The 14,632-nt window shown below is 41.6% G+C and overlaps 1 protein-coding gene across 1 annotated transcript in view; it reads right to left on the bottom strand.

The window, feature by feature from the left end:
* The window catches only part of N4bp2 (NEDD4 binding protein 2), a 69,778-nt gene that overhangs the window by 24,310 nt on the left and 30,836 nt on the right, over nt 1-14,632 (bottom strand). Inside the window, 8 exon segments of the mRNA XM_028882245.2 lie at nt 1,067-1,254; nt 3,140-3,185; nt 3,504-3,589; nt 4,208-4,987; nt 4,990-5,091; nt 5,094-6,559; nt 8,785-8,940; nt 13,440-13,516. Of these exon segments, the coding sequence (XP_028738078.1) occupies nt 1,067-1,254; nt 3,140-3,185; nt 3,504-3,589; nt 4,208-4,987; nt 4,990-5,091; nt 5,094-6,559; nt 8,785-8,940; nt 13,440-13,516 (2,901 nt within the window).

Here is a 14,632-nt window from a genome sequence, read left to right as displayed (position 1 = left end):
GAAATGTGAAAGACATTGGGGCTGGACAGATGGCTCAGACTGCTCTTCCTGAGGTCCTGAGTTCAATTCCCAGCAACCACATGGTGGCTCCCAACCATCTATCTGTAATGGGATCTGGTGCCCTCTTCTGGCCTGCAGTCATACATGCTGTATACATAATAAATAAATATATCTTTAAAAAAAAAAAGGAAAGAAAATGGAAATATGAAAGAAATCAAATTTACCAATGGCTTCAAATAAGTACACCGACGTGAAAAACAGAAAGTAAGATTAGTTTCTATGTGAACTTTAGCTGAAGAGTAGAAGGGGAAAAAATGAATTATAAATACAAATTCCTAAGTTTCTGAGATTTTTTTCTGGGTTTTTTTGTTGTTTTGTTTTAAATTTAAAGATAAGCCGGGCGGTGGTGGCGCACGCCTTTAATCCCAGCACTCTTTGGGAGGCAGAGCCAGGCGGATCTCTGTGAGTTCCAGGCCAGCCTAGGCTACAGAGTGAGTTCCAGGAAAGGCGCAAAGCTACACAGAGAAACCCTGTCTCGAAAAACCAAAAAAAAAAAAAAAAGATAGGCACATCTTTAAAAAGCAATATAATTATTGTTACTAAATAACGTATAATACTATCTTCAAATGAAAGATTTCATATTTTCCTATTAGTAAAACATTACAGAAGCAAATGTTAAAAACTAACAACGGCAGGACTGTGGTGGCGCACACCTTTAATCCCAGCACTGGGGAGGCAGAGGCAGGCCCAGTCTACAGAGTGAGTTTCAGGATCGCCAGGGCTACACACAGAGAAACCCTGTCTCGAAAAAAACAAAAACAACAACAAAAATACAGCTTACAAACACATACTTAACACAGATGGCCTATGTATGTCAGAGTACCAACTAGCTAGATAGAAGCAAAGCCTCAACCACAGTCTATTTAAAATATTTTTCAGTTTTAATATTGGCTTGAGACAAGTTAAGTATGAAGTCAAGATCAGGATGCACAGAATGAAATGAAAATCACATGCTAACCAACACCGCAGTCGGAGACCATGGACTACTATCTGTGCCAACCCATACCAAGTCATGTTTCTCTTGTAAGGCGATTTCTTCTGACATTATTTCTCGCAGTGAAACTTTTTTTGTTTGAGTGTTCCATGGATCCAGTGTCTCGGGTGCTGCTAAAGTCTTCAATAATTTTTTGCCTGTTTTCTGAGATGATTTTTGTTCAGAATTATCAAGAACAGCAGTCCCAGCCATCGAAGGATCTACAAGAGTAATAAAGTAGTGTCATGTACTCAGCAATTGATGTACAAATTAAGAGTTAGTCACAAGACAAAAGAAACACGGGATTTTAAAATGCTTTTCAGCTTGTAAATATAACAGGACTTTGAAATTTCAAAATAAACCTTCACATAACTACAAGGAAGAAATGCTAATACAGGACTATTTCAAATGAGCAATGACCTAGGTGTAACTATCAATCAGCTCAGCACTTCCCACTCCCTCCCTCCCTTCCCGACAAAACAAAGCTGGTAGTGACCACTGCAGAGGTCTCTGCTTAGTTAGACACTCTATTGTTCCCAGAACTGAGAAGAGCAGCGTGCTGACGAATACTAACAGACCAGAGGCATACTGTAAAGACTGAGTGAGTGAAGTATATTGAAAATAAGGAACAGACCACACAGTTCAAGCGATGGCAGTCAACACCTCTAAGGGGTACAGGCACATTCCGTGGGGAGTGAAGAAATGGCAGTCACTGCAGCCATTAGCATTTATAGAACTACAATATGATCCAGCCACTTCTACCCTCAGCCAGCTTTATCTGTTTAAATATTTTTATTCATTCTTTGAAAATTTCATACATTACTTTTGATCATATTCATCTCCCTCTCCATCTCCTCCCAGACCCACTCCCTATCCCAGATGGACCAAAATTTATGTCTTTCTTTTTTTTTTTTTTCTTTCCCGGAGCTGAGGACCGAACCCAGGGCCTTGTGCTTGCTAGGCAAGCGCTCTACCACTGAGCTAAATCCCCAACCCCTGTCTTTCATTTTTTTAAGCCCACCAATCCTTATGAGGGGTGCCTATGCACTCTTAGGTGTGTGGCTAGGTCTGAAATAAAGTGGAGCCCAAGCTCTACCACTGAAGGTCCTCGCCTTGGCTGCAGTGTGGAGTGCATAAAAGAAGTATTATCGATGCTCCTTACAAAAGGAGGGCCTTCTCACCAGACCTGTCCTGACAGAAATCACTGGAGATGATGTCATCTGGAATCAAGGACCTTCAAGTTGGCAGGATTTGCCAAAAAAGCAGGTTTACCTTTTACTCTAAGACACTAATAGCAATAAAGATTTGAATAGCCAAGTAACAATCCTACAATGCTATCAAGAAAGTGAACCCAAATAGTTTTTCTCAATACAGAGCAAAAGCTTCCGAAGAGCACTTTGACAGCATGCATCAGCACACTCCACAGCAGTCAGGACAAACACGGTGTACAGCCTCATTTTCCTCTAAGTTTCTCTTCTGCATCAAGATTCAACGGGATTTTTTTTTTTCTTGAGAGAACCTTTATTTGTAGCTGGGCATGGTGTGATCCCAGCAATCAAAAGGCTTACGAAGAAAGCATTGGCTACAGAAGAAGACTGTCTCAACAAATAAACAAACAAAAAGTCAAGTTTAAAAAAGGATTTTTTTCATTTGCAAATCAAAATTCTTGGAGACATGGCTCAGTAAGTAAATGTACCCACTGCCAAACCAGGCAACCTGAGTTCAAGCCCCAGGATCAACATGGTGGAGACATCTACACTGTCCTCTGAACTCTACACATACACCACCTCAATCACACACACACACACACACACACACACACACACACACACACACACACTCTTATAATTTTAGAAATTGCTGGGTACCATATTTTGTGGAAGTACATTTAAAATGAGTTAAGACATGCACACCAGCGGTGGTGGCGCACACTTTAATCCCAGCACTCGGGAGACAGAGGCAGGGGGATCTCTGTGAGTTCCAGGACAGCCAGAGCTACACAGAGAAACCCTGTCTCGAAAAACCAAAGGGGGGGGGCGGGGAATAAAGATGCACACTGCCCGTTTGAACATCAAGACCAAGTGAGAGTCAGAACGCGTCCTTTACCTTGACCGCACTTGCCGCAAGACACCTCGGCCTGTCTCTGTCGCTCCTGCACACAAAGGCAGAACAAAGATTGGCAAAGAACGGGGTGCTGGGAACAAAGCTACAAAATTTTACCAGTTCTCTCTAGAAATCAGCTCTTCTTGTGAGTTATAAATCATTAAAATTAAGTAAAACAGTGAAACTATGTAAGTGAAATTACTAAGGATAGCTACATTTATACATATTTTCCCTACTTACAAAGCTCTATTTTTTTTAAGATTTATTTTCATTATTTTTTAAAATTTCATGCATGTGTGTAAGTCTGCATGAGGGTATGTGCAAAACAAACACAGGAACTAACTCTTCAAATAAGGAAGCTACCAACCATTACAGAGTCTCTCCATTTCTCATGAATCACTTTAGCCAGATTCAGATCTATATGAACCACACAATCTTCAACTGTTAGAGACGCTTGTGAAGGGAAGAAAAAAAAGAAAATATCATCATTACTCATCATTCATTTGCAGAGAATGCACTCAACTATCATATGCATAAAACTACATTTTGTCATTAACCACGAACACATTTCTATATACTTGAAATGTTTCTATGTTCTATGCATGGTTTTCATACTTGGCTGCTGCAACATGCACAGCATGCAAAGCTTCCTAACAATCTATTTCAGTTGTTTGCATCTCCATGCCTTAACAACAGTGAATTCCTTTAGTTGAGACTTTCCATAAGTGTGTTCTAGGAAATTACTTCCTGCCTTAAATATATCTGAAATAACACCAAAAGACACAAAGCTCATGTCTGCAAATAAATTTCAGGTAAAAACTAGAGAAACTTTCAACATATTCATGGATATATGGAGATATAAAATTCTATGTAAATATTCTCCACTTCAAATTGTTTTACATCCCTTAAAAAAGGTGTCATGTCAAAAATAAGGCACTATGTAAAATTATGTGACATGAATTACTGATATTCAGCCAACGAAATAATTTGCAACTGAAACAGAAACTTGTATATTCTACTTACACACACACACACACACACACACACAGAGATAATTTACTTTTTCCTTACCTGAATCAATACCAACGGGGCCAAATAATTCACTAAGTTGGAAAGCCAGCTCAGGGGGTAGTGCCAGCTCCAGACAGTCTATGGTCAGAGATTTGGCCATTACTGGTGTGGGATTGAATACCTCGGTTTTATCCTCTTCACTAACTCCAGCTGACAAACTAGTTCCTGGCATTAGAATCTTCTCCATTTCCTGTTTATCTTCACTGATAAATTCTTCCATATTTCCAAATTTCACATAATCCTTAGGAAGAGTCTCATTTTTCCTTGCTTCCAAAGAGCCAGTAAGATAAACTTCTTCGTTGAATTCAGGATCTGAAGTGCTCGTTGCAGAGTTTATGATATCAGACAAGTTTAAAAAAGAAAGAACGTTGCCTCCAGTCTCTGTGGCTACTGGATTCTTCTCCACTTCACTAACATCTTTGAGGATGTTAGATTTTGGGGTAAGTGGAAGAGACCCCTTAAAGCTATAGGTGCCTGACAAATCAGTTCCACAGTTAGAAACGATTTCATTATTACTCTTTACATTGATAGCAGCATTAGGAAATAGTCTGCTTAGTGATTCAGGGTTTTCAGGATTTGTAGCTCTTATCTCTTCCTGCTTTGAGTTTCCTTTTTCTGCCTCACCAGTAGACTGTGCATTAGTGTTCCTGATACCAATCCCAGGGTTAAATTCTGACACAAAATTCAAATCTTCTGAGGTTCCTCTGTGGCTAATAATTTCCTTCAAATCCAACCCCATAGAAAATGGCCCAACTTGTGACTCATCATACGATTTGGGGGATTCTCAACCTCAGTATCCTCACATAATTTAGTCTCAGAATCCAACAAAAGGCTTGTGGCCCAAATAATATCTTTATTACATCTCTCATATAAATCTTTCAGGCTTCTAAGGAAAATGATCCAAATAGTTTACAAAGGATGTTAAGATTTTCAGACTCATCAGCATTGGTAAGCTCACTTTCTTCAACATACGTACTTTTATCATGCATGACTCTGTATGGAATTGCTTCTTGAACATTTAATTTTGTATTAATAGTGAAATCTTTTGGCTTAAACCCATCTAATTTTCCTGTTAGCACTCTGACAGAATCTGAAACACTGATTTTATTCTTTTCTAGTTTCCACAAGAGAGCAAAATCTTGGGGCTCAGTCTGGGCACATACGCTTGTATCTATCCCAGAGACAACCCTAGACACTCCGACTGCTAGAGACCGAGGCCCCACGAGTCCAGGCGGAGCCACGACTCCAGGCGGAGGAGCTACCGCACTAGCAGAAAAGGGGAGGGGCAGAGCGGGCTGGCTAGGAACCATTTTACTCAGGGAAGTCTGCGCTTCAGGAGCTGTTTTACTAGGCAGCATTTCAGAACTTCGCAGAGTGGAACCCAGAGACTTCAGTTCTTCAGGGCTTGTGCCCCAATAGGCCTCATGCGTGGGATACAGGGGTATTTCACTCATGTTGTCATTAGTTCCAAATTCTAAGTTGGCTTCATTTAAGCCAGCTTTTGGTATTCTCGACCTGGGCTCTCTCTGAGCTAAAGAAGCAGATGAGGGCCAGTCACCCACAATGCTGAACGAGCTTTGCTCAGTACCTTTGTAAGCATCATACTGACCACTACTGGGCCCTTCTGAAAGATCTTCGATGCCATGTGGAGATCCTCGCTGCTGGACATGATCCGTATTCATAGATACCCTAGCATCTGATACTTTGTGTGACGGAGGGCGATTACATTTTTTGTCACCTTGTACAGATAAACCTTTCTCGGTTTTCCGGTTCCTTTTGGTCCTCTGGCTAATTGTCTTATCAACTGGCCAGTCACCAACAAAATTTGATGGCTCATGTTTTGGGAACTTTTCCAAAGATGATTTGCTTTTTTGTTTTCCAATGGGCTTTTTCTTTCCTGCTGTTCTTTCTTCCAGGATTTCAGGAGGTGGGGGGTTCTCACTCTGAAGGGCCCCAGCACTTGCGAGCTCACCCGCTTCTTGACTGTCCTCAGCACAGTAACCACTTGGGGGTGCCCCCTCCGCAAGGCTCCAAGCATCTGCCTCAACGCGCGCTTTCGGTGTCTCTTGCTCTGTCTCACTCTTGTCTGTGGCCGGAACTTGGCTTTCCGAGTGAGGAAGACAGGTGTTTGGGGCTTCCTGGAAGAAGGGGCCGTGTCCACCATGACCCACAACACTCGTCTCCTTTCTTCCTCGGCTGAAACTGGCCTGAGGGACGGGGGCAGCACTCTCAGGGAATATCGCTTCTTTGGCCGCTTCAAGTGTCTTCTCCTCCATTGACTCTAAGCGCTTCACAGGTGCGGATAAGACATTTTCTTCCTTTTCAGAGGTAAGAGCTTCATTGTCTCTTGGGCTACAAGACATTTTTTGAAGTGTGGTAAGAAAGTCTCTTCACGGTACCATTAATATTGTGATTTAAATTAAAGAAGCATGCAACCAGACAGCATTTAGCATTTATTCTAAATATTCAAAAGTAAATTACACAAGAATTATAAAAGCTGGGATGGGGATATCAGTCAGTAGTACCGCTCAGAGGCAGGGCACCTGCCCAACAAAGGTGACCCCAGCCCTTGATTTCAATCCCCAGACTAGTGGAAGAAACAGTTTAAGAGCTAATCCCAACCTTTCCCAAGAATATCAGGACCACACTCCTTTATCGCAGGTCCAGCACCTGGCATTACAAGCAGCACACACAAAGCAAACCCTGAGCTGGACAGTCACCTGGGGGTGTCAGTCACAGTGCTGTGCTGATCATTACGGTGAAGGTCCTAGATGTGTTCACATGAGTGGACATTACCTGGCTAGCTTATTCACACCCATAGCTCAGCATTATTTTACAGCATAGAGATCTATCCTATGTCCATCTGTCATTTATGTATTTATTACAGGAAGCTTCACTGACAGAACTGTTTCTCAACCTGTGGTCATGACCCCTTTGGGGGGGTCAAACAACCTTTTCACAGGGGTCAAAGATCATCGGAAAACACAGACATTTACATTGCAATTCATAACAATAGCAAAATTACAGTTATGAAGTAGAAACAAGAATAACTTTATGGTTGGGGGTCACTACAACATGAGGAGCTGTATTAAAGAGTTGAGCATTAGGAAGGTTGAGAACCACTGATTTACAGGGTCACAAAACCAATGCTGTCAGAACACCGTTCATGAGTGAAGCTGTGTGAGCATATTTCTGAGATCTTGTGAAAAAATACCAAGTAAACAAGACAAGAGTCTTGTAACCTATGTTTCTCCATAACATAGGCTGTTCCTGGAATGTGCATCATGCCCCTCCCAGGTGTAGTAAATAAAAGTGGGTTTACTTCATATTACCCATAATATTACTATTATTCAGATGTTTCCAAGTATAGGTCGTCCTGACTGTGTACAGCCTAAACTGATGTGACCTTGCCCTGGCAACTGTATCCAACTTGAACTAAAGTAAACTTTGCTCACATGACCTGCCTTAGCCCTCAGAACATCCTCAGAATATAAACTGTCTGATGCCCTGAATAAAGTTGCTATTGCATGAGACTTTAGTCTCCCTATTTTTAGGCTCCTCTCTCCCAGGTTCACTCCAACAACTAGAGCGGTAACACAACATGATTGGTGTGAGTAAGAAAAACTGAAGAAGCTGGTTGTGGTGGTATTACAGAGACAGATGAGATCAGGAAGCTCTCAGTTAAGATGTCATCTGTTAAATGTTTAAGAACCTGCCGGGCGGTGGTGGCGCACGCCTTTAATCCCAGCACTCGAGAGGCAGAGCCAGGTGGATCTCTGTGAGTTCGAGGCCAGCCTGGGCTACCAAGTGAGTTCCAGGAAAAGGCACAAAGCTACACAGAGAAACCCTGTCTCGAAAAAACAAAAAAAAAAAAAAAAAAAAAATGTTTAAGAACCATCCTGGACACTCTGGACACTCTCCACCTCCATGACTTTTCCTTGTCATTCCAAAATAATTTCCAAAATTATTCATTTTTCAATTCATCTTCCTTTATCTTATGAATTCTCAAAGTCCCAACTCTCCTATTAAGCTTTACCTAACATTAACGGAATTCTCTAAGGGAAACCTAAGAGTAGGTTCACTAAAACCTAAAAAAAATGAAAGTAATATGGATGTATACAAAAACAATTAAGAGAAAAAGGAAAATACTAAATAAAATAAAAATAAAAATACAGGTGTATTCGTTGTATAACCACAGATTCAAACTCTCAGCTCAAAGGGAAAAAACTCTCATCTTTCACATGAATTTTTATTTCTCCTGCTAACATCCCCTGCTGACTCCAGGTGAAACTGGAGGATAGAAGGGATTTCAAAAGTCTTCAAAGTTATCATTAAAAAACGAAGCAGAGCCGGGCGGTGGTGGCCCATGCCTTTAATCCCAGCACTCGGGAGGCAGAGCCAGGCGGATCTCTGTGAGTTCCAGGCCAGCCTGGGCTACCAAGTGAGTCCCAGGAAAGGCGCAAAGCTACACTGAGAAACCCTGTCTCGAGAGAAAAAAAAAACAAAACAATGAAGCAGAGCTTCAAACTGAATGTTTTCTATAGAACACACTTTATATATGTATTTATAACACCTACCCAGCGCTTCTGTCCTCACAAGAGTACGCACACAGCTCAATCCGCTCCGTTTTCTCTGGGTCTGAAGAACTCAGGATTATGGGCACCGAAACAAAACGCTGGTAGTGCTCCAGCATTCTCGCGATTTTCTCTTTGCTTACTCCGTGGATATTACGCCTGAAAATTCCAGGGAACAGAAAGGTGGGGAAAATGTTGGCAACCAAGGGGAAAAAAAAAAAAAGAACACACAAAGTCCAAGAGAACAGCACATTTTTTTTTCTTTCTATTCGGCACTGGGGATTGAACTCAGGGTCTTATGCATTCGAGATAAACACTTGACCACAGAGCTGTGTCCCTAGCACCATTAATGACACATTGCTAATGTGTGATGATATAAGAATGCAAAACTTCTTACCTAATATGTACTATCTACTCCTAATTTTTTTAGTCTCATTTTGTTTCAGAAGGTTTGTATTCATCTATTTTAAGATGTGGTCTTGCTATGAAGCCTGGGCTGCTGACCTGAAACTTGGGATCCTCCTGCCTCAGACTTTTTGGGTGTTGGGATTCCACCACCACACCCAGCCTAGTCAGGCTCTCTTGAATTGCCATTTTTATCAATCATCCTACACAATTTGTCCCAGGTATCCTCTACTAATTCAGGCGAAAGAAGGCTTCAATAACCTTAAAAAGAAGTTGTTCTAAAGCTCTGCAAAAAATAAATAAATAAATTTAAAAGTCTCATAAAACAATGACTGTCATCATTAACTCTGAGCAATAGTAATCTCACTATAGTGACTCTGAGTAAATGTCCCAAAGTGCCTTTCTGCTGTAATAAAACCATGTCCCAGCTAAATCAAAACAAACACACTTTATTACATTTTAAGTTCAAACAATATTTTAAATTCCTAGCATATTAAGTCTCTGGATGGCCAAATATGAAGTTTATTATTTGTGTTTCCAGTCTTGCTCGAATACTGGAGTGTTTTTGTTAATGAATTTGCAGTTAGTTAACCCTAACATGGGAATCTTTGGTTTCAACGGAGGGTACTTTCTAGATTTGCACAGTCAGGAGGTGGGGTGTTATCTTCGGTCCCTCTTGAGTTGGTTTCTTAATGAAAACACCTCAGTCGTAACTCTCTTAACTTGGTCTAGATTCAAGGCTTTATATCTGAATTTCAAGGCTAATATTAGTGTGTGCCTCTTGAGTAAATCTGGCTTTCATATTTACCTACCTCGATCTTGTCTGGTTTCATACCACAGAGAAGCAAAGAGATAGAAAATATGAGAGAGGTTAAGAAACATAGACATAGAGACCAGAGCAGACAACTGGTCTCATACACCACTGATGCAAGTCTGAAGAAGAAGAGGGGTGAACCAAAGCAATTTAAAGATAATGCTGAGAATGTTCTAGGACTGATGAATGACACAAATGTCCTGATTTCAGGAGTCAAACAAGATAAATCCATAACTAGAAACATATGCTAAAACTGTCACTCACCAAAGAAAAGTGAAGTGACATTAAGCTAAAAATTAAAGAAAAAGCTAGTCATATAAATAGGAACTAATGATTGGAATGAGAAGACTTAACAATAGTAATAGAAATAAAACATAAATGTTATTGTCAACCACAGACACTAGCTGATATCCCAGAATATATATAGTAAGTGTCTTATAAGAAGGGGGATGATAAAAAGACTTCAAATGAAAATTTAAAAAGCAATAGCTGCACACACACAGACCCTTACTGTAAAAAAAAGTTTAAAGGTAAACACCAGCAGACAGACTCAGATTAAAGAAAGAACTATGCTGCAATGGGAAACGAAGCACAAGGAAAGACTTGAGCAAACCCAACCCCCGTGTATAAAGCGCAGGATGGTACTATGGAAGCTAATGGCCACTACCACAGGAAGTGTCTTCAAATACATCCTTGAGTTTGTGAGGAGGAAGGCTAAGAAAAGTGGTTTAACTTAGACTTGAGCTTGCAGAGTGAAACATGTAAGGTGGCCACTAAAAGAATATCAACAAAGCATATATAATTTAGAAATTACTATAGAAGAAAACAGACTTAAATTTCATCCAAATTTCTAAAACATGATGAGAGAAAAACTCCACATGGATAACTTTTTAAATAACAACAATCATAGAAGCCGGGCATAGTGGCACAGGCTTTAATCCCATCACTTGGCAGGCAGAAGCTGGCGGATCTCTAAGTTCGAGGCCAGCCTGATCTACTTAGTGAGTTCCAGGTCAGCTGAGGCTCCACAGTGAGACCTTGTCTCAAAAAACAAACTAAAGCACATTGAGACAGAAGGTGGCCAATAACAAAACATCCATAAAGAGCTGTTTCATCATCTGGAGCCAAGATGGGACTGAGCACTACGGTATTTGCCTGAAATCTAACACTTGAGAGGTGGAGGCAGGAGGATCAGGAGTTCAAGGCTAGCCTAGGCTACAGAAGACCCCCTCCAAACTACTGTGCACCACCACCCACCCACACACCCACACACACACAAGAAAAAGCCAAGGTACACAGAGAAAAAAAATTACATCCCAGCCATGTTAGGTACAATAAGTACATAAACATTAAGGATATCAAAATGTTGAAAGTAAAAGTATAAAAAGAAAAATTCTCAAATATTACTGAAAGGATGCTGGTATAGTTTTATTAAGTAGACAAACCAGACTTCACAGCAAAAGTTATTCTTAAAGACAAAAGAAAAAAAATCCCTGGGAAGGGATAAAATCCAGTTAGTTAGAGTAACATCAAAAATGATAAGCTCTTAGGAATTTCAGCAACTACCCTCCAAATATATAAAGCAAACACAGTGGGTCGACAGAGAGAAACTGATGGACAACACAACAGAGGAAGTTCAGCACACTATCTCCCATCAGAAGAGTTCACCATCCATTGCCAAAAGTTACCCGACAGGAGCAACCAAGAGGAGGGCAAGCACCACAGCCATCGACATGGACAGCAGGGGTGCTGAGTCCACAGTGACAGGGCAGGACCGGCACACGGGGGTTCACATGCATGTGTGTTGTATGTGTGTGAGTGCACACACACGCCACTGCACCCATGTGGGGGTCAGAGGACAGCTTGCTGGAGCTGGTCCTCTCCCTCCACCATGTGCACGAACCCCGGGGGTCAAATTCAAGTCCTGGAGCTTGGGAGCAGGCGCCTTGCCCACTGAGCCCCTTCACAAGCCCCCAGGACACACGCTCATTAAGTGTGGAGCACTTAAGTGTGGCAATGGGGCTGGTTGGGGGGACACAGACCTCAAACCCCAGAGCTCAGCAGGGAGGGGTGGGCAGTCATGCAGATCCGGGCCACGTGGGACAGAGGAAATTCCAACTGAGAGGAAACACTCAGTTAATGGTACCAAAACCAGGCAAGGCAGGGCAGGGAGGGGAAAGGTGATTGTCAACCCCACTCATCTGCACAGACGGAAAAATTCCAAACACAACACAGGAAAGCAGGACCCCTACATATCAAAAGACAACAAAGAGAAACTGGGTATGACATGCCGCAACATGATAAACTGTGCAAACACTAAGTGTAAGATGCTAGACAAAAGACTCCCCTAGTCACTGTGTAACAGGATCCGGAAGAGGAAAACCCTAGACAGAAAGCAGGAGGGGTGCCAACGGAGAAGGAACTGTGGGGTACATTTCTTTGTGGGGAAAAAAAAAAATGTTTCCAAATTAGACAGTGGTGATGGTCATACAACACTGTGAATATATTAAAGTCAGACTGTCCTAGTTGGAATTCAAATTATTACAAAGAAACTATTCTGAAATTGAGTTAAATCTTCTAAAAGAAAACACATCATAAAGGAAAAACAATGAATGCTCATCTTTTTGCTTGTTTGGTTGGTTGGTTGGTTTGGTTTGGTTTGCTTTTTCAAGACAGGGTTTCTCTGTGTAGCCCTGACAGTCCTGGAATTCACTCTGTAGACCAGGCTGGCCTCGAACTCACAGAGATCCGCCTGCCTCTGCCTCCCAAGTGCTGGGATTAAAGGCGTGCGCCACCACCGCCTGGCCTGAATGTTCATCTCTTAAATAAAATTTTTGTAATTCAAGACAAGCAACCAAACAAAGGGCAGGGGCAGGAGAGAAATAACTGCGACCTTTCCCTCCTACTTTCCAGTGTTCTAGAAGCCCCAGCACATGGCTGACATGTGCCAACTCCCAGGCACTGTCCTAGCTTTAGATACTAACATATTATACAAGGAAATACACAGCCGACCACTGGAGATTTCTCAGCCATGTATTATGAATCTCCCGACTTATCATCAAAGTAGGGATAAGGACCCACAAGCTGACTCAGTGGGCACAGGCTTGCTTGAAGGCCTGAGGATATGAGTTTAACCCCTGGACAGAAGAGAACTGACTCCAAAGTTCTCCTCTGACCTTTTCACACCTGACATGACATATGAGTGCCTGTACTCATTCATACATACATACACACGCGCACACACAAACATTTTTAAAATAATAATTTTTAAATGAGATAAAACATACACAACATAAAATGTTACCAATTTTCAAATGGACAAGTCAAAACCTAATCAGTTTTGTTTCACTCAATCATTTATAAAGGAAAAAAAATCTAGATAAACTTTTAATCACTACTGTGGAATAAAAAGCTATGTCAGAAAACCTTCCAGTTTTACCTTGCAAGTTCCTTTGGTTTGAACTTCCACCATGTGTCTGGTTCCCGGAAAAGGACCTTATATTTATGCTTCTGAGACTACATACAGAAAAGACAAAAGAACAATGTGAATAATTTTTCCATGAAATTAAATGCAATGTTTGCAAATACTATCACATTAGAAATGAAAGCCCCTCACAGATGACCTGGTCAGCAGATAAAGAACCTATCTGCTGGGGATGGAGAGATGGTTCAGTGGTTAGGAGCACTGGCTGCTCTTCCAAAGGACCCGAGTTCAATTCCCAGCACCCCCATGGCAGTTCACTCCTGGGGATCTAGTATCCGTGCACAGACATACATACAGGCAAAACCCCAGTGTATATAAAAAATAAATAAAACTTTAAAAACAATCTCTCTGCTCTCTTAGAGAGTTGGCAAGGATTATTGGGAGGGTGCTAACGCTGCTGTTTGGGGGGTGTTTGTTTTCAGATAAAGTCTCAAGGAGCCTGGCCTGGCCTTGAATTTGCTTTGTAGAAGAGCTGGAATTCCTAGCAAGCACCCTCACATCTGGCTCTTCCTGAGAAGGGGACACATGCATTTTGAAAGGCAGAAGATTCTAGTTAAAGAAAGAGTAGGAGGCGGGGCTCACCAGGGCTGGAACCAGCTCCTCTCCTCGACTTTGTTTATAATTCATCTTTCTTAGCAAACATCAGAGAGCACAGTCACAAAAACCAAGAACAAAAATAGAGAATTCAATCTAGGAGGAGTCCTATCTAAACTCGGTTCCTCTTCCCAGGCTTCGGGCTCGCTTTACAGCCCTAGTTAAAGTTACCTGGGTGGTTTGAAAGAAAATGGCCCTAAAAGGGAGTGGCACTATCAGGAGGTGTGGCTTTGCTGGAGTAGGTGTGGTCTTATGAAGGAAGTGTGTCACTGTGGAAGTGGGCGTTGAGATCTCTTATATGCTCAAGATAGCACCCAGTGTCTCAGTCCATTTCCTGTTGCCTGCAAGATGTAGGAGTCTCAGCTACTTCTCTAGCACTGTGTCTGCCCGCACAACGCCATGATGGTAATGGACTGAACCTCTGAATTGTAAGCCATCAATTCAATTAAATGTTTTCCTTTGTAAGAGATGCCGTGGTCATGGTATCTTTTCATAGCAATAGAAATCTAACGAAGACACTACCCTAGACAGCTAAAGTAGGTCAGAATTAAGAA

This window comes from Peromyscus leucopus, chromosome 10, assembly GCF_004664715.2.
Source record: "Peromyscus leucopus breed LL Stock chromosome 10, UCI_PerLeu_2.1, whole genome shotgun sequence".
In the NCBI taxonomy this organism is placed as follows: domain Eukaryota; kingdom Metazoa; phylum Chordata; class Mammalia; order Rodentia; family Cricetidae; genus Peromyscus; species Peromyscus leucopus.
Note: the sequence above shows the minus strand (reverse complement) of the source record. Positions and strands in the feature narration are given on the sequence as shown.